At 35.9% G+C, this 24,458-nt stretch overlaps 2 protein-coding genes and 2 long non-coding RNA genes across 7 annotated transcripts in view; 1 reads left to right on the top strand and 3 right to left on the bottom strand.

The window, feature by feature from the left end:
- Positions 1–543: 543 nt before the first annotated feature.
- Positions 544–2,126, bottom strand: LOC135080016 (uncharacterized). The gene is made up of 3 exons (XR_010258934.1): positions 1,854–2,126; positions 1,182–1,426; positions 544–956 (listed from the first exon to the last, which is right to left on the bottom strand). It is a non-coding gene; the product is annotated as an uncharacterized LOC135080016 (long non-coding RNA).
- Positions 2,127–2,830: 704 nt separating this feature from the next.
- Positions 2,831–5,878, bottom strand: LOC135080014 (uncharacterized). 2 transcript variants are annotated; one of them, XR_010258933.1, is made up of 5 exons: positions 5,532–5,878; positions 4,911–5,149; positions 4,193–4,654; positions 3,630–3,874; positions 2,831–3,240 (listed from the first exon to the last, which is right to left on the bottom strand). XR_010258933.1 is itself a non-coding variant. In XM_063974682.1 (3 exons), exons 1-3 carry the CDS (start codon positions 5,838–5,840, stop codon positions 2,847–2,849), a joined length of 948 nt encoding a protein of 315 aa, XP_063830752.1. In that variant the 5' UTR covers positions 5,841–5,855; the 3' UTR covers positions 2,831–2,846. The 2 variants fall into 2 exon arrangements, 1 of the variants encoding a protein (XP_063830752.1); XM_063974682.1 differs by lacking the exons at positions 4,193–4,654; positions 4,911–5,149 and having other exon boundaries at positions 5,532–5,855.
- Positions 5,879–6,184: 306 nt separating this feature from the next.
- LOC135079714 (uncharacterized) lies at positions 6,185–7,935 on the bottom strand. The gene is made up of 4 exons (XR_010258877.1): positions 7,779–7,935; positions 7,147–7,347; positions 6,827–7,059; positions 6,185–6,583 (listed from the first exon to the last, which is right to left on the bottom strand). It is a non-coding gene; the product is annotated as an uncharacterized LOC135079714 (long non-coding RNA).
- A 13,032-nt stretch (positions 7,936–20,967) lies between these two features.
- The window catches only part of LOC135080024 (receptor-type tyrosine-protein phosphatase kappa), a 188,418-nt gene continuing 184,927 nt past the window's right edge, over positions 20,968–24,458 (top strand). For all 3 annotated transcript variants that reach the window (XM_063974692.1, XM_063974694.1, XM_063974693.1), the window contains exon 1: positions 20,968–21,113. The gene's annotated coding sequence lies outside the window, so the exon portion shown is untranslated. The remainder of the gene's footprint in view (positions 21,114–24,458) is intronic.

Here is a 24,458-nt window from a genome sequence, read left to right on the forward strand (position 1 = left end):
ATATTAATAGGTGCACTTTACCAGCTAGGATCTTTATAAAACCTTGCCAAAAGAGATTCAGAAAACGCCCCTGCATTTCGCACCTTTTTCATCCAATCATTATCATGTGATAAGACTTCTTGCGATAAATTATTCAAAATCTTAATACACAGGCTCAGGTCCGTGTGAAACTGAGACGACAAGGCAGTAAATATTGATTGTGAGAATTTGATAAGATACACACGTAGAACGCACTGACAGAAAGCTGAATGAGTTATTCAGCCAGGCTTTTTACTCGGTCCATTAGGTGCTATAATGGGAGGTGACGAAATTGAATCCCTATTTCTAGCAACAACAGAATGAATGAGAAATTCTATTGAATATTTTATTTTCCTTGCCCGTTTAAAGCATGAACATTTCCATGTTTTCTACTACGAAAAGCGTAAAAATGAAAGAGCTCTAGGATCAACTCGTCGTTAAAAAGTTAATAAAGCAGTTCCCCTAGAATTCAAAATCTTATGCGAATGCAAATGGATCTAAATGGTAAGTTAATAAAACATGCTATTGATGTTGGCGGTTTATTTAGGCTTAACGACAGTATATCGAATATAATGAAGTTTTTCAAATCCGAGCTTTTTATATAAATTAAGAGCTTTTACATTTCTACTCTCGCAATATCCAAAAAGATCTCGTTTCTCTTCTAAATACTTATTACAAAGAAGTTTTAGTAATAAGGTTGCGTAGCCCATTCTCCTATATTCTTCAGGGGTGTGCAAATGGGCCATGTTTCCAACTTCACTGATAAAGATCCATGATATTAAAATATCGTCTTTATAAAGGCCATAACTAAGGTCAGCTTTTACCAAGAGCCTGAATAGGCTTTTCGATCCGTCGTAGCGTATTATCCATTTTGAATCAATCATATCAAACTTACGTCCTTTTCTGAGACCGACTTAAACTGCATGCCATCTGGTAAACTGCAAGGGAAGTTAATTAAAAGTAGGTTAGTTCGATAATAGAGCTGAATAAGGCGTACTACTAAATAAAGCAATTTATACTAGTAAGAATGAGAGAGAGAGATTCAAATGATGACACTGAAATTTTTTTTGTTGCTTTTGGAGTTAGGTTGCAACGTCATCAAGCCTACTATAAAATGACTGACTCATGTATCATTAGTAGTTATGTATACTAATCTATCTTACCAAATATTTTCAAAAGCAGGCTGTGTCTTTTGATAAATAATAACATCCAAGGTAGGCCAGTTTTCCCCTTCAAACACCACTCCAAGCTTTTTAGTCACTCTCAGAAGCATGTCATAAAGATGCTGAGGTATAAATGGCACTGTAATTTCTTGTGACCAATCTATTACGTTTGTAGATAGAAGTGCATTTTCTAGGGACTCTGTGTCATCTTTTGGGCACTGAATCCAAACTTCATAAAAGTTGTGCTGAAACAAAAGTATCATATTTATTATTGCGTATGATTCAATTTTGCTAAACAGACGACAGCACGTTAATGTAAACACCACATAGATCTTATGTAGTTGTTATAGGGGTCAATATGCAACAGAAATGTATAGTCTGATGTGTCTGTACCTACCTAAGGTAAACCGACTAGTACGCAAAACCAGACATCAATCGGCTGTAGACAATGATAAGAATATTATTACCGACACTCGATCCCTAAAATCCCCGTAATTATTTACCCAATGAGCTGGAAAATGGAATGTAATTTTATACCTATCTGTTCAGGAGCGCTTCAGTTTCTTATTTTAGAATTAGTACCTAGTTACATTCGATTTATTGAATTTAGAATAACTGAAACTGTAACAGCTAATACCAAAGTAGTATAAATGTATTACAAATAGTGCTCACTTTGATATTCAAGGCGACCATACCGTTGCTAACGTCACCATAGGGACAGTATACTTCGAAGCCGTAGTTCAGTCCTTTGTCCAGTAGATTTCTTTGGGTTCGTAGTGCTGTGTAGGCCGATATTCCTCTGGGCCAGTCGGCCCTAAATGCTTCTTCGAGGTCCCCCATTTTTCCGAAGGCAGAAAGTGTAGTGGGTCACTTTTGCTATCCATTTTGCGACAGTAAGTAGTAATTCAACAGATTCTACTAAGGTTAATTGGTTTTATAAGTGTTATTTTGTTGTCATAATTATTTATATGGTCGTGATATCTTATGAAATTTATTTGTCAATGGTATCATTACGGCCTATCATAAGTTACGAGTATTTCCAAATAATGATAAGCGTTTATCTGAACTGCATCATCTTGGGCATCGGAACTAAGCACTTAAATGTATTTCAATTGGTTCTAGTATATTGTACACGAAGATTGTAGAGATGTTAGATAACTGCGTAAGAACATATTAATTGTTATCACGAAATAAATAAAACTGTGTTATCAGTAACTGGCAACAGCTGGGACTGCATTATAGGTAGGTACAACAGGATAAAAAATGCGCTGTCTTCAACGTTTACCTCAAGTTAAAGCAGTATTGACTGCCAATCAAACCGCTTGCTAGAAGCTGTGTAGTACATAAATAGTGTGGTTGATGTAATGATGATGGCCTAAATAGTGCTCTACCGTAGTTTTAACTAATTAATACCTTGCTACTAACTACGTAGGTACTATTATTGCTTTCAATTATTAGGTTGATTTCAAATCTCAGGTGTTAGATTATTTTTATACTGATTTGTAACTAAGTAGGTTTGCTGTTCTCATTCTGCTTTTCTCTACTAACAATTCCAGCTTTCCAGCAGAAATTATATTATTTTGATGATGTTATTTTTATATATACGAGTAAAAGTGTAGGTATAGTTTACCAAGGAAGTAAAAATGCAATTGCTTATTTTAAAGTTTATTTTGGCGTTAACATGGTCCAGTTTACATGATAAAATTTCTCAAAACCTAGACTTTCGTACAGTTTTTCGGCACTAACATTTTCCCTCATACAATACCCGAAAACCGGTTTCTTTTCTTCTAAGGATTTATTGCAAAGCAGTTTCATTACTGTTTTCCCGTATCCTTTATTTCTGTGATCGTCGTGAGTGTACAGATGTACCAAAGCACCTATTTCGTTGATAAAAACCCAGGCAAGCAATTCCTTGTTCTTGAAAAGACCGTAGCCGGTTTTGTTTTTTATTAGCAGTTTGAAAACCCACTTGGAACTGTCATAGCGGTTCGGCCACACGGCGTCTATAGCATCTACTAGGTCTTCTGTTAGAAGTTGAAAGGTCACGTCATCAGGTAAGCTGCAAAAAAGATTATACTTAGGTATTTTTACAGATTTCTGTATTGGACGTTCTACCACAGATTACTAATAAGTTACTTCTAATGTGTGCAAGATGTCTAAGGCTGAGTTGTACCATCTTCCTTTAACTTTAACAAAAGTCTACATCTGTCAAACTCCATACAGAAAGCACCGGTTTTCGTTATAGTTACCGCAAAGTTAGGTGGTGCAACTCAGCCTAAGTGTTAGATTACAAAACTTGATGGATTAAAAACAATTGAAGACAAAGAAAACAAGAGATTTAACTTTAGTTTTTAAAGAAGATCAAAACAAAAGAAGGTGAAGTAGCTACTTACAACAAAAAGTTGTTCTTTTTAATTGCAACATTTTCTTTCTTACTGATGAACTTACCGAACATCGAATGCGGGCTTGTGTACATCATAAAGCACCAGATCATGAGGAGTGTGTTCATCATCTCCCTCGAAATTCAAGTTTAGCTTTTGGGCCACTTTCTTCACACATTCGTGGGTATGCGGGGGCAAGCAGGGAACTAGTATGGGTGTGGACCAATCTATTACTTTTGTCGATACTAGGGCCTTTTCAAGCTGGGTCGTATCGAGCCGCGGACTATGAATTATAATCTCGTTTAGTGTATCCTGAAAAACCAATTATAAAGGTGTAATTAATTTCGAATAAGAGGAGGAAGGAAGAGATGTCCTGAATGAAAGCCAGAACGGCCTAGCTTTTGTTTTAAATACGTATGTATGAGAATAATTATGTTTCGTGCTATTTATTTATTATATGCGCTGCAGTACCTAGGTAACTATTTTTTTGCCAGTAGGTATGTTTATGGAACTCAGGCTTATTATAAAATTACAAGTATTTTTTATCGAAGTTTTGTTACATCGTCTGGACTGCATTTCGATTTAAAATCGGAGAATAAAATGATAGATGGAAAAAAAAGAAATCATTACCTTTAAATATTTATTATGGTAACCTTACATTTATATTATTAAAATAAGCAACACGATTTTTCCTAATTTTGTGGTTTTATAAAGCACCATCGCACTTCGTGGAATTTCTCGAAACCTAATTTCTCGTAGACTTTGCAGGCACTTTTATTTCCTTTCCTGCAATAAGCGAAGACATCTTTGCCGTTTTCCAAGCAAATGTTGCACAAATATTTGAGCACAATCTCTGCGTACTTATTATTCCTGTGTTCTGCTAAAGTAAAGAGATGAGTGAGAGCTCCCACTTCATTGAGGAGGACCCATGAGACTAGTTCATTGTTTTTGAAAAGTCCATAGCCGTAACCAGCTTTGATTAGAATTCCGAATAGCCAGAGAGAACCCTCGTAGCGGTTCCGCCAAGTGTAGTCGACGGTGGAGAGATGATCTTCCAAAAGTGACTTGATACTCAAGTCAGGATTTGAAGGGCTGCAAAATTACACGTGAAAGTAAACTATGCAGTTCAATAAATAAGAAGAATTGAGTGAAACACGAGCCATGTGAATAATAATAGTTTTACATTTTGTACTAACATGTAGGTCTTTCACTCGATGGATCGACGATCTGATGAAGGTCTTGAAAAGTGCCTGGATGCAGGCAGTGCAGAACCCTCCAGCAGTTTGTCTTTTAGTTGAATGAAACGAACGTGTACCTACCTATAAAGAAGTTGGATTCTTAGGCTTACCTGGGATATATTGGTGTATGTTTAGGTAACAGAAACAGCTCATTCGGTTCCGTATCTTCCGCTTCTATATCTAAATTAAGGTTTTCTGCTATCCTACGAACACTTTCTAGAATGTGTTTTGGCATGAACGGAACCATTATTTTGTTGTTCCAATCAATGATCTTCGAGCATAATACGGCTGTTTCGAGCTGCGCAGTGTCATCACTTGGACATTGTATTATAACTTCATTGAGTGTGCCCTAAAATTGTTCGGAATTTGAATGATCTTTTTTTATGTTTCGGAGATTTTTATAAAAATTAACATAACAATAAAATTGTATTAAATTCAATGTTTTTTCGCTTTGATGTCACATATTTTCCTTATCGCAATAAACAAACAGATGCCGGTACTTATCTCTTGTTGTATTCTTATTTGTCGTGTCAAAGATGTGCAGGCAATCACTATTTTGAAGGAAAATATTTTCATAATATTTTACTGGCATATGTACTTATTTTTCCGTTTAGAATGAGGTAAGGTAGTAGGTAGATACTCATAAGTCAATTAACATTCTCGTACCGTGTACAACTATTTCGCCATATTTAACGTCACATATTCAAACAATGAAACAAAAACATACTCACTTTCTTGTTCAAGGCCACCATACCGCTGGACACATCGCCGAAGGGGCAATAAACTTTGAATCCGTAGCCCAGTCCGCGGCTGGCTAGGTCCCGTTGGGTCCTCAATGCGGTGTAACCAGATATACCCCTTGGCCAGTCGGCCTTGAAAGCCTCTTCAAGCTCCCCCCATCTCTCCATTGGTAAATACTGCAAGGAGTCTGTATCACTCATTCTTGTTTTTGATACTAAAATACAATGCAAACTTTTTCCTGTTATGTCACGTCGACTAAACGCAGTGTACGAGTCCGCTCGCTTTGTTATGATGCGCATGAGTCACCGAGTATTATTAAAAATGGCCGGTGTTGCTATATCTATCTGGTCAATATTTTACTGCTATAATGTTGCTAGTGTTTGATAAAATATAATCTAATTTGTAACGTAACAGGTATAGGCAATAGATTTAGAATAGCATAATTTAAATTGTTAAAGTACCTACCCTTTTACACTAGCGACATCTAATAAAGAATCAAAGTAGTTTTTAAATCTTATTTTGATACTCTTGCATCAACAGGGTTTTTAATTAAAAGATTATTGTTACTTTTCACTATTTATTTACACTTTAGTTAGGTACTTGCAGACATTACGAAGAAGTACTTGGAAATTAATTTTCTTTATTATCCTTCGTCAAACGGATCCACCACACGTATCCAAGAAAATCAAAATCCAGCTTTTCGAATAATTTTTGAGGTTTGATGTTGTCCTCTAATGTGTATGCCAGTACATCTTTTCCTTGCTGGAGGAGGTCATTGACAGTCACCTTGGTAATATATTCAGCGTAACCCTTCCTTCTGTAAGCATTTAAGCAGTACAGATGTGTGAAGGCACCAGCTTCGTCCACAGTGATCCAGGAAACAGGAGAATGGTCCTCAGAGGAGTACAGCATGTAGGTGAGACCGTTATTCATTAAGGTTTCAAACAAGCTGTAAGAACGATCACTGTAGAACGTCCAAGTTTCATTCACTAGTTTTAGGTGCTCACGTTTCATAGGACCAACGTATGTGTTTACTGGGTCACTGGAAGTAGGAAAATAATTTTAATACTAAGCACTTAAAAATATTTTTCTATAAATTAAACGTTAAGACATTAACGTTTTTGATAAATTTAATATTACGTCATTGAGACCCAAAATTCAACTCCCCGCTCTCCTTCTTGAACGGTGTAGATTTTTTAGTTTTCGCAACAGTGACGTCGCGTCATCGGATTAGATTAAACTTATTCGGCCACAACATTAAGTATGTAATTGTTTTTATTATTACCTTAAATCAAATGGTTTATTATCTCTGTCAAGTAGATGTTTACAGCATCGGTTTTCGTATGTAATTTTTAAATCCAATCGACTACAAAGCCTTTTCAGGGCTGCCACAACATTGGCACTAGCTGAAGGCACAGTGACAACTCTATTCCAGTCAATGACAGATGTTTTATACAATGCATTTTCCATTATAGATACATCTTCTGTTACAGGACAAATATACACTTGGTAGTATTCCTAAAAAGATTAAATTAACTAGTCGTACGTAAATCTAAACAATGCAGCAATGTATGAAAAAATAATTTTTGAATGTCAGGATATTACCTTATCACTAATTGCAACCAATCCATTAGCAATCTTGCCGCCTGGGCAATAGAATTTGAAACTAAAAAACTCTGTAAGAGCAGGATATAAAATATTGGCGCTGAGGAGGCAAAAGCCCTCTACTCCATGCGGCCAGTGAGTTCGGAAGAGATCTCGTAGTTTTGGCAATTCACTGTTTGGTACTTCTAGTAAGGAATCCATCTGTTGAGGTACAATTTCTAATGAATAAGAGTATTAAGAAAAAAATAACCCTTTATTAGAAATATACAAACTTAAATTTTGTTTGATTATAAAATTCAAAACAATTTTTTTAGATCATAATTTATTAATTTATTCATTATTCTATTGCAAGCGGTTTTCTAATCTTAGGCAGAGACATCTACAGAATCTACACTGATGCATTATAAACGATTTTAGCAAATGGTACCAAAAGCATCCACCTTGAGTGAGCGCGCTACTGTGCGCAAACATAATATCAACAAAAATTCTCTAATATTATGTTTCTAAACAAAATTATCGTTATCATCACATAAAAAATAGTTACATGTACTAAAGAATTAAAATTATTGTATCTAAAATAGAAATCAGGCATAGGAAATATTATAACACAGTATTTTTAATTTATTACTTACGGTAGTGAATACACGATTGGTTTAGTTTCACAATAACAATAATATCATTATAGAATTAAACTTTGATAAGTATTCTTATGCGAACATGACTAGTTTCATTCACAATTTTCTCATTTAAGATAAACTGATAAAAATAATCCTAGCTATTCATCGACCTACTAATTTAACAGCTACTATTTTAACGTTTAATCGGACTCGTGTAATCGATTCTCCAAATATTTTTGTAGCGATGAAGGCTTTGAGGAAACAACTGAATAATGTTATTTTTTTAAAGATCTTTGTGATCATCATCATCAATGAGTTTTCAAGCAAGGTAGGTACTTTTGTTATCTAATGTGCAGGGCAATGAAAGATTACATACAGAGTTATTTTTTTAAGAGCGCTCTCATCGTTCACTAAACGTGCAAATAACGAGAACATAATCTGGAATAGGCGGGATATTTGATATTCCTGCGCTATTTTAAGATAGGTAGTTTTCAATTCTCTACAAATAGCAATATTTTAACATAGGTAAAAACATATACTTGTATTAGTATACTAGGTACTTAGTGTAAATACGTTAGATTGATGTTGAGAATGATAATGAAAAATCGTCTAGACCCTCGATGAATTGGAGTTTGCTCATGTTAATGACATGACGTCACACAACTGGAGCACACTGGAGGGTGATGTCAGGGCTACGAAATTAAGATTAGGAGATCGGGTTGACCAAGGGCAAATAGTTGGAAGCTAGGACACGCGTTGTTAATCATAGTCATCTACATCTAAAGATTTCTCGATTAATTGACCAATATAGATAACACAAAATACTTACCCCGGCTGAAACTTTTGAAGTTTATCATTATTGGATACGACGCGACATGGAAATATCTCAATTCTGTTTTCTGTATGTTAATGTAAGTTATCTACCTACTTAAAATCTATCTATGGACTGATAGAGTCATTGTAAAGTACCTACTTAAAAGGTTTTAGACAAAGTTACATGTATAATATAAGTAGGAGTCACTGAAAATTTTTAACTAAATGTAATATAGGTACTACAAATTATAATAGAAAGCTCTATTTGCTTATTTACGCATTCTGCTAATTGGATTTGTAGTGTACAATTATGTTAATGAAAATGCTTTGGCTCTGAAAATACAGTGTGTTTGTGGTTTTATACTAGTGTTTTAACTTTTTAGTGTAAACATACTCGTTTTATCGCATTTAATTTTAACAGCAGCTGCTCGACAATTGCCTTTATAACGATTTTGAAAAATGCACCCAATAAATGTCATACTAACCTACCTAAAATAAAACTATTCCATAGATCTAGGGCAATTATGTTGTACCTACTTAATTAATTACAGCAATTTATTTGCTGAAGTGACATCGTTTTTTGCTGAAGTTATTTTCAGTTTTCATAAGAAAATATGAAACGTGTAAATTATTGTTCCAAATATTTACCTAACTAGTACCTATTATGTAATTTGTGCTTATAGCTTGCTTGAAATAGAACTTACATTGCGCTAAGAATAAACTACCAAGTGTGCGAAGTCTGAAGTTAGTTCAATCAGACTGTACTCATACATTATTGTTTCAAAATGGTTCTATTGTACTACTTGTATAACATGGTGTTTAGCTTAGACTGAGTTGCACCACCTAACTTAACGATAACCGGTGTTTTTTGTATAGGGTTTGACAGATTTTTGACGATTGTTAAAATAAGATGGTGCAACCCAGCCTTAATGTGCCGTCTGCTGTACTTTGATTAACGTCCAATTAGGAAGCCAGATGGAATGCTAATTTATTGTCCCACTTAGAGCAGTTTTCCTTCGTTCAAACTGCATACGGCACTACTGTGATACTGAGTAGTGAGGTCTTTGCATTTAAATGTAGCATTAAGGATAATTGTAGTAGCTTGGTGGAATGCAAAGTGGAAGCACGGAACAAATACCAAGACGGCTGAAAAAGGCGTTAATGGACGCTTTTTATTTCTCACTCGAATCGTGCGTTTTCAAACTTACCTACACCAGCATATACGAAAAGTTGACGGGGGGAACTAATTCTGCAAAGCTTACTTTTTTCTGTCATGTCTTCTGCAATGAGCGATCATCCTGTACCTAAGCAATTTCGTAATCAAGAATTATTCGATATTTTCTTAAATACCTGTTAAAAAACCAACAGTGCAACAATTGCTGCGATCAAAGGCGACGATTAACTACGAGAGATACCTCGTAGGCAAGTGCTCGATAGAATGAAAATTTTCAAGTACAGATCGGCAAAAGATCTCGTTATGTTAGCAATTTATTAAGACGTATGCCTTACTTTCGGTTTTTTTAATGCTTTTTCTTAGGTACAATTACATGCATCATACAACACTTGTCAGTCACATTAATGGGTTAATGGGCATCAACATTTTACCTACATTAAAGCTAAAATGTATTTACTTCTAAGTTAGACTTAGACGTACACTTAACTATCTTTATAACAGCTTGACACGACTATGTTAAGATCTTTCATCCCAACAGTGTTCAAACTGCCCGGTTCGTTGGCCGGGCCCTCGGGGCGTCTTCCCGGGAACACTTTACAGCAGGAAAATTTCCCAAACTAATAGCAGTAGATGACCCGTGAACGAGAAACTTTAATGAACATACAGATTACGGCGAACACTGAGGACACTTTCGGCAATCGACTACAAAACGATGTAAATTGAGCCTTTGAGTGCTTAAGGAACAATTTAAGCGAAAACTTTTGACATTTTGAGCAGACTTGATTTTTAGAATAATGCAAAGATCGTCGGTCCACCGATTGTGAAGCCTTGGACGTTTAACGATAATTAGGTTGATGGAATTTGGAAAGGAAGGCCTTTGTCGAACAATAAATAATAATCAACGTAAAGTATCTACCTAATCTAATTAAAGATTTTAGAGGTTCTGGAGTGGAGGGCACGTATCGGAAAACGCAGCGTAGGACGTCCACCCACAAGGTAGATCGACGACCTGATAAAGGTAGCAGGAGGGCGTTGGATGCAGGCCGCTACCAACCGTGCGATGTGGAAGTCATTGGGGGAGGCCTATGTTCAGCAGGGGACGTCCTGTGGCTGAAATGATGATGATGAAGATGATAATGATTTTCAATATAAAATAACATTCTAGGCATCAGTCTAATCCTAAGTAAAAGTGGTAGAAAATACAGTTTGACTAGCAATACCCAAAAAATAACTTGACTATTAGGTATCTTATACAAAAAAAAAGAGGGTCTTATGTGCTACCATAGGAATTCTGTTAATTGATAATGTGGTGGTTGTACCTAATACGGATAATGTGGTCTGGCTGGATTAATTCCAAGTCGGTGCAATATGCTGGGGCTATGGTGTCGTGAGTCTGACCTACATTTAATTTTCTTACCATCAGGTGATCCGTCTGCTCGTTTGCCTCCTATCACATAAAAAAAAAACAAATAACTAGCGATTTGTACCTGTACCCATCACTGCAAATGTAAACAGTAGCCTGTTTTTTTCGTAGGTATCCCATAAATCAAGCTGATCATAATATCATTTTCAATAAAAAGGTCGGTATTTTCATACTTGTTAACTTATTCTCATAACATAATCTCAATTGCAAATTATAAAGGCGCTTCAGGAATAATGAGAAAAAAATAATTTTGATGTGATTAACACTTTATAACATTAGCAGATAGCCGAAAGATCGATGGCGATTGAAGCCCTGATTAAGCGATACATGCAAGAAGGATATTTATTCACTCAAGAACAGTTTTAAGAAGCCTATGGATTAGGCCAAAGAATTTAGCCTATTATAGACTTAAATCTACAATTATCTTTCGGTAGGTTTTGAGCTTCGTTTCTAATTACAGGCTTGAGACTGAACTTTGAAGATATTTTAATAACGTGAAATGGTAGACACCTAGAACTTTTAATTACAAAGCTGAAGTTGATCTTGAAATACAAAATTGGCGTAGAAATTGATGTTAGTTTAAGTTACTTGAATTACATAATCAGACGTCATAGTTTATCTTTTCTGATACAAGCAAATAGTGACGTCAATAGATCCAGTTTCAGACTTTAATTAGCGATTGCAAGCACTTTATGAAAATTCAACTGAAGTTATAAATTGAAACGAAACTTGTGAAGTAGGACAGAAAACTTCTTTGACGGCTTACGATTCGTTACGATCGAGTTTGATCCCAGTGTAGTGAGAGAGACGTCCTCAGAACGGGAAAATCTATCAAAATGGAGAGAGGAAAGTCGTCAGAACGAGAAAATCTATCTAAATGGGTTCGTTCTGAGAATCTGCAGCGTGTTTTATCAAACTATGTTAACGGAATTGCATACGAGTTCATCTAGAGCTGTCAATTAGGAGCAAGATGCAGATGTAATGACGAACGTACTCGTACAGAAGAGAAGGTAAGAATAATAATGGGTGTGTAATGTATGATATAACTACATATCATATAATACTTAGAGGATATAACATCAAATTATATAAAATCGTTTAATATAATAATTATTTACTATAATAAACGAATAATATAATTTTAAAACGAATAATTTTAAGACAAATAACTATTAACTGATATATAAAATGGTTTGATATAATGAATATTTTCTATAAAACTTACAATGTATACTATTTAAAACAAATAACATTCAAATCATATAAAAATAAAATGTCGAACAATCAAATGAGATAAAATTCTTTTCCTATAAAACTTAAATCATATAACAATAATAATTTTATATAAAGTTCATTTGTTATAATAAGCATTGCATGCAGCAAGCAAGCAAGCGAGCAAGCAAGCAAGCTAGCAAGCAAGCTAGCATGTAGGCAAGCAAGCAGGCAAGCAAGCTAGCAAGCAGGCAAGCAAGCAGGCAAGCAAGCAAGCAAGCAAGCAGGCAAGCAAGCAAGCAAGCAAGCAGGCAAGCAGGCAAGCAGGCAAGCAAGCAAGCAAGCAGGCATGCAGGCATGCAGCATGCAATTGACTAAAAACTTGAGACTTCTGTCACGGCTCCGGCACTGCGGGGCTCTGGCGGTCCCTCGCGTGCTAATCGTCGCAGATGGCTTTCGCTCGACACCGCGTCTTCGGCTTGCTGGCCGGCTTCGCCGGCCAGCCTCAGCCGCGGCGCCTCGCTTCCAGCCACCTGCTCCTCAGCCCGCGGGCCGCCTCGCCCCTCCGTGCCTACGCGCTTCTAAATTACACTCTAGGGGTAGGGCAGACAAGACTACGTGGAGTCGGTTTTACGGCGATTCGTTTTTGTCACTAAAGTCATTTATAAGTCAAGCTTAAAAAGAACATACTTAAAGTTATATCTATCAGAAATTATATCAATTAAAGAGTATAACAAATAATATTTATTACAAGTAATGGTTATATGAAATTATATTTATATTAAACAAAATTACATCAAATGAGTCTTAGATTAAGTAAGGTATATATCAAATGTCTTTATGCGTTGTGATTGGTATCTGAAATGATATTATTAGAAATGATTTATTATATGAAGTAAACATTATATGTTAAAAAATTATATCAAGTGTTATTATAACATACGTTTATTATACAATATGAACGTTATTGAAATGAATTTATATCATATAAACTTATATAAACTGTCACGCACCCAATAATAATTACGAGCTGTGTTTGTAATAGAAACTTAACTGAAAATAGTAGTATTGTGAATCAGTAATTAGACAGTGTTAGCATTATGTAGGATAAATCTTCAAAAGGAGTCATAAAGCTTATGGCAAAACGATGGAGGTGATAGGTATTGTACCTACTGCTCTTTACGTCAACTTAGGTACGATTAATTGATATTTTTGCTATCCTGACTTTAGGTCTACTACTCGACAAACGCCTTCCTCAAACATTTCTCAAATATCGTAGCTACGCCGTGCTACATGGTGCTACTACTCCGCTACAATGTCCGTGTACCATGTTACATGCTACGAAAACTTTCAGCTATTCTCTTGTTTACTCTACAACTCTATTAAAATACCAATGAGTTCAACTCTATTAATTGTATGTATATGACACACATTGCATAACTAGTTATGATGATAATTGAAATTGAAGTCACATTTAAACTTTTCAACCAAATGAACGGCCCTCAACGGCTATGATTTTTTTATTACCTCACATTAAGTAACTTGTGCCTTCTTCCATCATTTAAAAGGTATAAAAGGATGCCCCGCGAGGGTCAGGACAGCACGTGACGCATAACCTCGGCAATACAAGCGGGAATATGGCAGCCATCAACATGAAATATGGGGCTCGTGAACTCATTTATAAGCAGGAACTGGATATATGAACTTACGAGTACAAAATGTATGTGAAAGTCAATTTGTGACCGCAATGAAGGTGTGCCTTAAGATTTTTGGAGTGGGAATTGTATTTAATCTTCTATACTTATAATAAATCTGTAGAGAGGTCAATTCTGTACATGAAATATATTTTCAAAATAACTATCAGGGGGTGATTAGTGATCGATACTGATGCCAAAAATGCAATCAGTAAAATTTTTGTCTGTCTGTCTGTCTGTCTGTCTGTCTGTCTGTCTGTCTGTATGTTCCTTATAGAAACAAAAACTACTCGACGGATTTTAACGAAATTTGGTACAATTATTCTTCATACTCCTGGGCAGGTTATAGGATACTTAGGAATTCCCACGGGAACGGGAATTAGCGGGAAAATCCTTTTGTATGAAAAATCTAAACCGCTTAAGTTAGACGCTTGAAATTTGGCATGCAGGTACCTTAGTAAACCTAAAGCTTAGTTACAACAGGATATTGCAAAATTCCCACGGGAACGGGAGTTAGCGGGAAAAAACATTTGTATGAACAATCTAAACCGCTTAAGTTAGACGCTTGAAATTTGGCATGCAGGTACCTTAGTAAACTTAAAGCTTAGTTACTACAGGATATTGCAAAATTCCCACGGGAACGGGAGTTAGCGGGGAAAAACATTTGCATGAAAAAATCTAAACTGCGTAAGATCAGATGAAGGGGGTAAAACGGGATTCACGCGTACGAAGTCGCGGGCGGCCGCTAGTTAGAAAATAAAAAGTTGAAATCCTTTAATTCCAGGCACCTTTAAACCTTGCTTGATCTTATATGGGTCATAATAAGTGAGTTAAAATTGTAACATAGAAAGTACCTATTAAAAGATTTAGTATACCACCTAACACACTAGGTAGGTACTTTTTATTCGCCATCACATCTGAGGAAATGAGCAGTAACTATTATTTATTTACTCTTATGTTTTAAGCAGTCTCGGTGAAATTATCGGCGGGCAGTGAATTCCAGTCTCTAGCTGTACGTGGGACACTATTTAAGTTGTGAGCCTAACTATGAAAACAAAGTAGTTTATTATTAAAATGATATTGATTGCGTTTATTGGTATTGTCTTTCATGATTTATGTACTTTTTAATGTGTCCGAAACACTTTTCATAGCATTTTTTCCACTCAGCTTGAGGCACCTCCAAAGCATGGTTTTTGACCGCACCGACAGTTGCTTCTGGCTACATAAATCGCTGTTCACGCATTCAATTTTAATATATGGGTACCAAAAGAAGTGTTTAGATTCCAAGCAAGAATTTTGTAGCGTTGAACCTGTTTATTTCATATTATTTTGAGTGTTCAAATAGTCAGTTGTTTGACGAGACGTGTAAAAGCTCACATTTTCGTCACGAATGGCGATTCGACTATGCTGGTCAGTTTCCCTTATTAAACTGAAGACTTTTGGAAAAAAAGTGGCTGTTTACTATTAAGAATTAACCATTCTAAATTTCTCTAGTAAAGTTTCTGTCATATAATCGGGTATTTCGGAAAAATAAGCGACCGTAAGTTTCAAAGTGTTCCGAGCGCATGGGACTTTTGTTGGAATTGGTTCATCTTAAAACACCTCCATAGTCGATAGCTGTTTATTTTCAGGATCATTATGCATAGATCCTTAATTTGTCAACTGTCACAATTTTAAAAACGTCTTTTAAAGCTTTTTAAACTTATTTATCAAACATTTCCAAGGACTAAACGACACAAGCGTCCTATTAAGCGTTTGAAAAATTTTGTGACATCCAGCGAGAAAAAAACGTGTTAACCAAAATATGATCATACAATATTTTATTACTGCTAGTGGAATTAATGCCTAGGATTATCTCAATCCTACGATATATCACATGACGAGATTTCTCTTCCATTTTTCTGACAACATCAATGTTTTCCGCCACTATTAGTCATTTTGGACGACTTTCGCAAAGTTCACTGGTGAGCCAATGACATACAATATTATACTTCATAAACTAGCGTTTTACAATGGTCAAGAACAGATCTTTATCACCAAAAGTGAAATTTAGCTGACCGCTTCAGTTTTGTATTGATTAACCACGTCGAAAATCATAATAACTCTTCGCGCAAAAATTTCCGCAAGTCAATTCCATGTTTTTGTAGTCAAGATAATTTTCAATTCAATGTTAATAATACAAAACGTGCTCAAATGATAAAAAGTTTTGAATAAGGTTGTAGTCAAAAATGTCAAACTTTTCATTAAAAGTATCAGATATCGTCTAACAGCACGTTATGTTGTCGAGGCTCACAACTTAAACAGTGCCCTAGTATGCAACCGAAAAGAGTGGTAACATAATAATAATATGCTTCATGCACTGAAATTTTTCCATCCAATATTTTCCGCCCAACCAATTTTTATAAACGCGCTATCCAGATTAGAGATTGATCATAAATTAGGTGTTCACATAAAAGGCTTACCTAATCTGTGGACACATTACGAAGGTTGCCATTCCCAAAAACTGCAAAGTAGGTTGGAAAAGTATTGAGTCACGGAGCATTAGGCAGCGTGTCGTGCCGCGTATGATATTTTAGCAAGCATTAATCTCCAGTAAGGAATACGGGCAAAAAGGTCAAAGGGCGAGTGCAGGTCAACCGCAGCGGGCGGTCCTCTGGGTCCAAATTCCATAAATGGTATCACTACGAAAATAGCATACAGGGTGAGCTATCTTGGAGGGCGTGGTTGGTCAACAAAACTATTAGAAATCACGACAAATTGTTGAAGGAGTATCAGGGCCCTCGCCCGCGGCGACTTTTTGTCGCGCGTTTCGTAAATAACATCTTCGCTACTAACGCGCGTTAGTCGCATTTGCAACGCACTACAGAAATGATGCCAACGCGCTACTAACGCGCTACAGCAGCGCGACTGCATCGCTACAAAAAGTCGCCGTGGACGAGGGCCCTCAGAGCCAGTTTTGGTCAATAACAATAGTACTAAATTGGAATTCCATAAAATGTTTTAGGTACCTACTTACTCAAACCTGGAGTAGAAATTATTGTGAAGATAGAGTCCTGGAGAATAGGTGTACAGGTAAACTAAAGAGCAAATATTGTTTTAGATTAAGGCAACAAAATAATTCAACTGCGTATTCAAGATTCTAGGAACGCTAGTTCAATCCCCGTCTATTACTGGACTATTGTGGTGAACCCACTCATAACACAATACATACTAACGTGCACATTATTGTTTGCTTAAAGGAGTTAATTTGATTCGACAAATTACTTGTTACACATTTGGTTGCCTAAATACGTATCGGATGCTTTTATGTATTTGCTTTATTGCGTAAAGGAGTAACAAATATCCTCATAAATACTCCTTTATACTTTTTAAGCCACGTATACTTGAAAGATTCACCCTGTATACTATACACACTTGCTTTATGGTAGCGTCTAAGTGCGTCGGCCTCGCATCAAAAGGGACTCTTATAATGACATGGACATACTTACGAGCATTCTTCGAAGCGTAACCTTTTTATTAGGTTCAAGATGTAATAATATAATATTAGTATTTAGTTCTGGTGCTTGTCTGCCTGTGGGTAAAAAATCAAAATTTGATTACCTTACAACAATAATTGAGGTAAAAACTTCACTTAGATTCTCTAGGCTTTACGAGTATTAGCAGGCCTGTTCATCTCCGCGAGTTTACTTCGAAAACATAACACGCACGATGGCCCACCTACAGGATACTATTCGACAAGGCCTCACATACGAGTGAACATTGACTCACGCACGCGTATTCTTGTGTATGATGGAAGAAAATAAAGAAAATAGTGTACTAAATACTGTGCAGTATTTAACTGCCTAAATGTACTTTACCTAACTTTTACCTTACTTTACCTAAATGTACTCTACCTAATGTACTTTTTTAAGTTGCCTCAAGACACTGAGAGGTAAAGAAGTAGTTAATATTATTCATGATAATTCATGCTAAATCAAGTATTTCCTCCGCCATTTTCCGCAGTTTGGCACCTCACGTCACATCATTTTACCGAAGTCAGCCTTATAGCTTCGGCGCAGTGCCGATCACTGACGTTTGTCAAAAAAATGGTGCTTGACTCTTGAGACAGGCTAAATTACACCATATTGTTAATGACATTGAGCATACATTTTTTTAAATACCTTCGCGAAGTAAAACTTCTGTACGTAGTATGTACTTATTATTATTCTGTGGTATTAGTGCGGGATTTGAGAGTCGAGATCGAGAGGAAAAACAAAAGAAAAACGTTTTCGTAGATAAAAAAGAATGACATTTCTCGGTGGCCATGGTGTTGCGTGGCCAAGAAGTGCAGCCTTTAATGCAATAAAATCACAACCGTACTCATGAAAATTAATAAAACAAAAGATTATAAAACCAAATGTTTAATTTGAGTAAAAATGAATAACCACCAAGAAACTTTAAACGAAACTGAGCGAAATAATAATTAATTTTGTTCTGTTTTATACTAACACTAAACTATTAAATGGAAAGTTGGAACATGATTATGTGGAACAGTCCGTTTTGAAGGAAAAGTTTTAATGAGCAAAGACGAGCTATTGAACTAGTCTAGAAGAAGGCACATACTCGTACACTAAATAAAGGTCGCTAAACTTTTAGGTTTCATGAACTAACCAACATTTTACTAATTTAAGATTACCATTAACATGTTCTTCACGCCCGTTTAATTTCCACAACTATGACGTCATTAATGTGGATGTTTTAAACGTAGGGAAAATTACGCCCGTATTAACAAAAAATACTATTATGTCTCAAAATGGTTCGTGTGTCACCCTGTGCGCGTGGACGCACAGAGCTCTATTCAACGCTGTGCGTTCGATTTGCTGCTTCACTTACCTTACTACCTTAGTAAAAATCGATTTCTATTGTGTCTCGTTTCGCTAGTACTTGAAGGGTGACATGTCTAAACAGGAGTAATTAAGCATGTGACTAAAATGTCCTATGATAATTATTTAAATTGGAATCCATTACGATCCATTAGCACATTTTCTTTGTTAACAATAGTTACCTAGATCTTCTTCTTACTTAATCTGATGAACCAAACGAAAAAGTCTACATAGAGTCTATTTTGGCTTAGACATCAATCGCAAGTCGTATCCAAAAAAGGTAACTAAGTACTCGAAACACATTAACAGTGATAAAACATGCAAAAGGTAGAGAAGTACCTATAGAGTACCAATCCTGTAATAGAGCGACAGACAAACAAAAGCTTTCAACTAATCGTGGGTAAAACATTACTTTCTTTTGAATCATTTATTGACCAAAAAGCTCGTAAGTCAAGTTCTTTTTAAACTTGGACCAAAATAATACTACGACCATTTTTTTTTTCAGAATATAAACTGTTTAATATATGTTACTTCGATAGTGAGTGTAGTGGAAGTTTATAAATGAAAAGAGTGGACTGTATGAAATTAATTATCTATTCGGTATAAATTTACAATGTTATCGAGACCGTTTTGTGCAAAGTCGTTGAAGAGAGTGCGTCAGGATCGTCTTCTTAGATGTTCGCTCGCGAACCGAACATTGATCGTTCGTTCGCCGAACGCTCGCCGCTCCCTCCGGTCACGCCGCCCGCGGGCAATGTCCGTGAGTAGACAATATCATTTATATAAAATATGCATTCATTATCATTGATCTTCAACTAATCACAGTACTGCATTCATGCTTGAGTGTGAGTCGAGCTTTTATAATGTAACGACATAATATTCAACCAATCTCCCTATTGCTTACAAAAAATAACTATCATATTCAGTTTCGTGATTGTTTTGATACTTTTTTGTGATTATCCTACCTTATTCCACCGCCGTTATCAATAGATCAACATAGAAATCATTGGGGGAGGCCTATGTTCAGCAATGCATGTCCTATAGCTGAAATGATGATGATGATGATGAACTTATTCCACCACGTGAAGCGATCACTAATTTTAATGTCATTTTGTTTACAGTGTGGACTCTACACTGTAACTTCCAACAAACAAAATGGAAAAAAAATCATTGAATAACAGTAGGGTAAGGACTGGTTGTAGATTCTAACTAATAATATACCCTTTATTTTATGAAAACTGAAAACATACCGCATCCTGGCTGAAACGAGGTCGTTCAGGATATAACGAACTCTCTTGACTAATGGCACGCATTTTCATACAGAAAGTGTTTTGACCTTTTGCCTGAGCTGTATAGAGGTAATAGTATGTCTAACCACGCCCTATCGTAGTAGCATCTACGTCTCAAATGTAGCCCATACTTAGTCGTAAATAAGTAGTAGTAAAAGTAGAGAACTATTTTACATGAATTTATAGCAGTGCAGGGGGAATGTGAGCTTAATTAATTAAGAAGATTTTAATAGCTTAATCTAAAACGAGATATTACTGTAAAATTTTCAGGTTGAGTAGGTAAGTACTCCTTAATAAATGTAAAATGAAATAGTTCCAGTATATTGAAAAATAAGCTCATGTTAAATCAATGTACCTACTTATTAAGTACCTCATGGTTTAATGTTCTTGAATTTGTGGGCATGAAAACTCTTGGCTAAGATTAATTTATAACCTAAATCTTTGTGTGCTGCTCTAAAGCAAAAATGCGGCCGATACCAAATTTCAATTTGAATTCAGCAATAAACGCCGTAGGCAAACACCCGTCCATAATCATAAAGGGAAGGATCGGAAAAAACATGCCAAACACCACTTAAGTCATTAATAATCGCGTCGTAAAACGGGAAAATTTCAATGGATATCCCATCGTCGGCCGGTTATCCATTAAATAAATTTTATTCGTGTGATAAGGCGCGGGGCGGGCGGGCGGCGGCGGCCGGGCGGGCGCCGGCGAGACGCCCTAGTAGTCCTCGGCCGTCGTTCGCGCCGCGACCACGCTCCGCGACAACGCGACAACGCGCTAAATTTACTCGCCAGTGACTCTGATACACCACCGCTGACCCACTGATAGTGTAGTGCTAACCCAGTGTGAGTGACCCCCGCCCATTGCGCCCGCGACACACCAGTAAGTACACTCTCTGATCACTCTGACATGTTGTGTCTTAATCACCCGACAAGCTGTTACGGCCATTTTATAGAATGCGAACGTTCAACCTTGAATGTGTACAGTATTTTGGTCATTGTAACTTCTGCTGATATCTTCTTTCGTATGATTTAGTTTCGTCAGTTCAGAAGTTCGGATCGCTTCCGTTTTAAAAATAGCTGGGGAATTTCATTTGGTATGCACTTGCTGTTGTTTGGATAAGGGCAGTGAGTCTGTTAATATTCTTGGAAGAACGAAAACAAACCACGGAATGATGTCAAGGTTTTGACACCTTGTTACTCACTAACTACTCGGTTTCTCTGCGACTCCGACTATCGTGTGCAGACGCTACGTCGCACTACAATGAGACGTTCGGGCGATTAAAAAACATTTGCCATTGCCAACAGAAGCCAATAAAACATGTCTAAGACTAATTATCTTTGAATGATCTAGGTTTAGGGCATAACATGTTTACGTTCTCACTGGATATCTTTTCTGGATCTGGATTATCTGGATCACTTATCTGGATAAGACGGAATCGATACTTTAGAAAAGCTTTATTTTATCATCTGCTGAATCCATAGGCTGAATCTTAAACTAAAAGCAATGTAATCCACTTAACAATTCCTTAAGTACTTAATTAAAGTTCCTTTATCCTCATCGTTTGGTAGTTAGCTGATAGAGATTACTCTTTATCATCCAGTCTGAATTGCTACAATTTTTCAGTTCATAATGTGCTTTAGTTAATTTAAATTATTTGGTAATTAACAATCATGTTCATCGATAGAAGAACAGATCATCAGGTAATTAATTCATCTTTTTGTAAAACGTTTAGCTGCTGACTGAGTTGTCTTGAAGAGATCGCTGCCAAGCGATAATATCGCCTAAATCGTAAATTTCTACTGATTGTTAGTACTGTGTACAATAACGAGTCTATCTATAACGATTATACCTACTTTAAAATACGGACTTTAAAACTAATTAATATTCACTTTGAGGTTAAATACCAATTTGAAAATGCTCTCAAACCTCTGCGTTATTTCAAAGCTGAATAATTTCTTATTAATATGTACTATCTCGAATTAATGTTCAACCAAGTTCCTTAGAGTTCGCTCACAAAGAGAATTAAAATATATTTTACAAGTGGGATTAGGTGCTGGATCTCTTTGTTCATAAAGTGTTTTCTTAATACCTAGAATCGAGAAATAAATAATATTTTAATACAATTAGCAAAAAAGCCTGAAAAAGCTCTTTGCATTTGATTAATTTAATACAAGATTAAGCTTTTTATAATTTATCATTTCTGACTAAAATTAAATGCAATCCTGTGGATTACTATACTCGTACTCTCTATATGGAAATACTACTGGTAGGCTCGACTTGATTGGTGGTAGAGCTTGATTAGTCCTCCTACTTATCATTGCTTTTATAAGAGTGTTTTATAACAGCATAGCTATTGCTTGAACTACTATACAGGTGGTATTAAAAACCTAATTCAATACTACGTATTTTCCATCTCATTTCGCACCAAATATCATTGCGAGTGGTAAATTAATTACTTACGCAATAATTTTATTCTGAAACGCAAAACGAATATTTATTTTATCGCTCCAGTCATTGTTATCCATGAAAATATTTGAAATGAATATGGTTTTCCGTTTTATGTAATGCACATATGTTTTTGTATGTGGGCAGTCGGATCTGATGATGATTTTCGGAATAACCCTTTTTTCCATTTTTTTTCCGTAAGAAGAGCACTTTCGTAATAATAAACTAACGCCCGTATTCACAAACATTACTATGAGGTCTCACAGTGCGCGTGGATGCACAGGGTGAAACACGAACCAATCACAGAGCTGTATTCAACGCTGTGTGTTCGATTTAATACCTACGGGCGTATTTTGGAACAAAATTATAATTTTCAGATTCACTATCTTCTATCGTTTTGATGACTGAGACGACCCTGGTAGAGGCATAAGCCTGTGTCAGACTCTAGACTAGAAACCTCTGAATGCATCTGATATCAGACAGTTTACTGTTTTTCACAACTCGAAGTCACATTTGATTGTTTCAAGCCTAATCGAGCTTAATTAAACCTACAATAAGTACCTACACAAATTAAATTTTTTCGTTCCATCTGGGAACCGAATCCAGGGCCTCTCAACCGAGGAATTTAACATTGTAACCATTAGATCATGGAGACATCTCTTGAAGTGCCTTGGACCTTGAATCAAATCTGAAATGTAATAAATATTTCTCTCAACATTGCTTGAAAGAATTTGAATTAATTGAAATGATTACTTGATTCCGTTAAATTGCTTTTAAAAGAGGGCGAATAAGGCTCTCTGTAATGTTATGAATAATTTATTCGTTCAAATTAATGATTAAAGAATTCTTTCGCAAAATATCAGATAGAAATACGGAGCCTTAGATTCTTTAACTCCACAGAACAACAGAACATGAATGTAGTAGTGTTAAAATACTAAAAGATAAAAAAAACTTGTTTTAACATTTATTTTCCCACAATCTTGTATTGGGTCTGGAGAATCTTTCCCGTATTACATGGAAGATTCGGAATAGGTCATTTGGCGTATCGAGAAACCTTCGAGGAGAGTGTAATAGTGTATCTCTAGCCATACATTACACGAGCGGCAATCCTGCTCTATCTCTCTACCAATCTCTTATCGGGCCTGATCAGACACGAAAAGGGCAAAGTACGACCAAAGAACCCCTCGGATAAACAGATCCACAAAAACCCGTTACGGTTTTTTCATGAGACGACTTTTCCCAAACTGAAACGGTTTTTTCACGCGGTTAGCGGTTGTTGATCGAAACTCATTTACGACTTTTTTATGTTTTTGTTCTTTCAAAATGAAAAAAAAAAAGACGTTCGATAATTTAATGTCTCTTTTGGGAATGCTTATTTGGTAACTTAACTTTGCATGTTATATAACAAACAAAAATATTTTGCAGCTAATGCATCGCTACAAATCATCATTCCACATTTCTACCTCCGAAACGAACTTCGGTTATTCTACGTATAATATCAGAGAGTATTTACCGAATCTCAATTACTCTATTATTATTCAGTTATACGTGAACGATTAGAAATCACTTGTACTATCCATCATCGCCAAATGATATATTGATTAATAGTCTAGGCGATTGCAGCCCGAAGATCGTAATTGAGTTGAGATTTTAATCTTTATGCAGTAATTTTATTTTTGATGCACTTGGGAGGTAAAATAAAATAATAATTGCTGTTCACTAATAAACTGCGAAAAATTACGTAGGTACCTAAACGACATTCTTTTATAATAAGGCTAT

Source organism: Ostrinia nubilalis, chromosome 17 (assembly GCF_963855985.1).
Source record: "Ostrinia nubilalis chromosome 17, ilOstNubi1.1, whole genome shotgun sequence".
Taxonomy (NCBI): domain Eukaryota; kingdom Metazoa; phylum Arthropoda; class Insecta; order Lepidoptera; family Crambidae; genus Ostrinia; species Ostrinia nubilalis.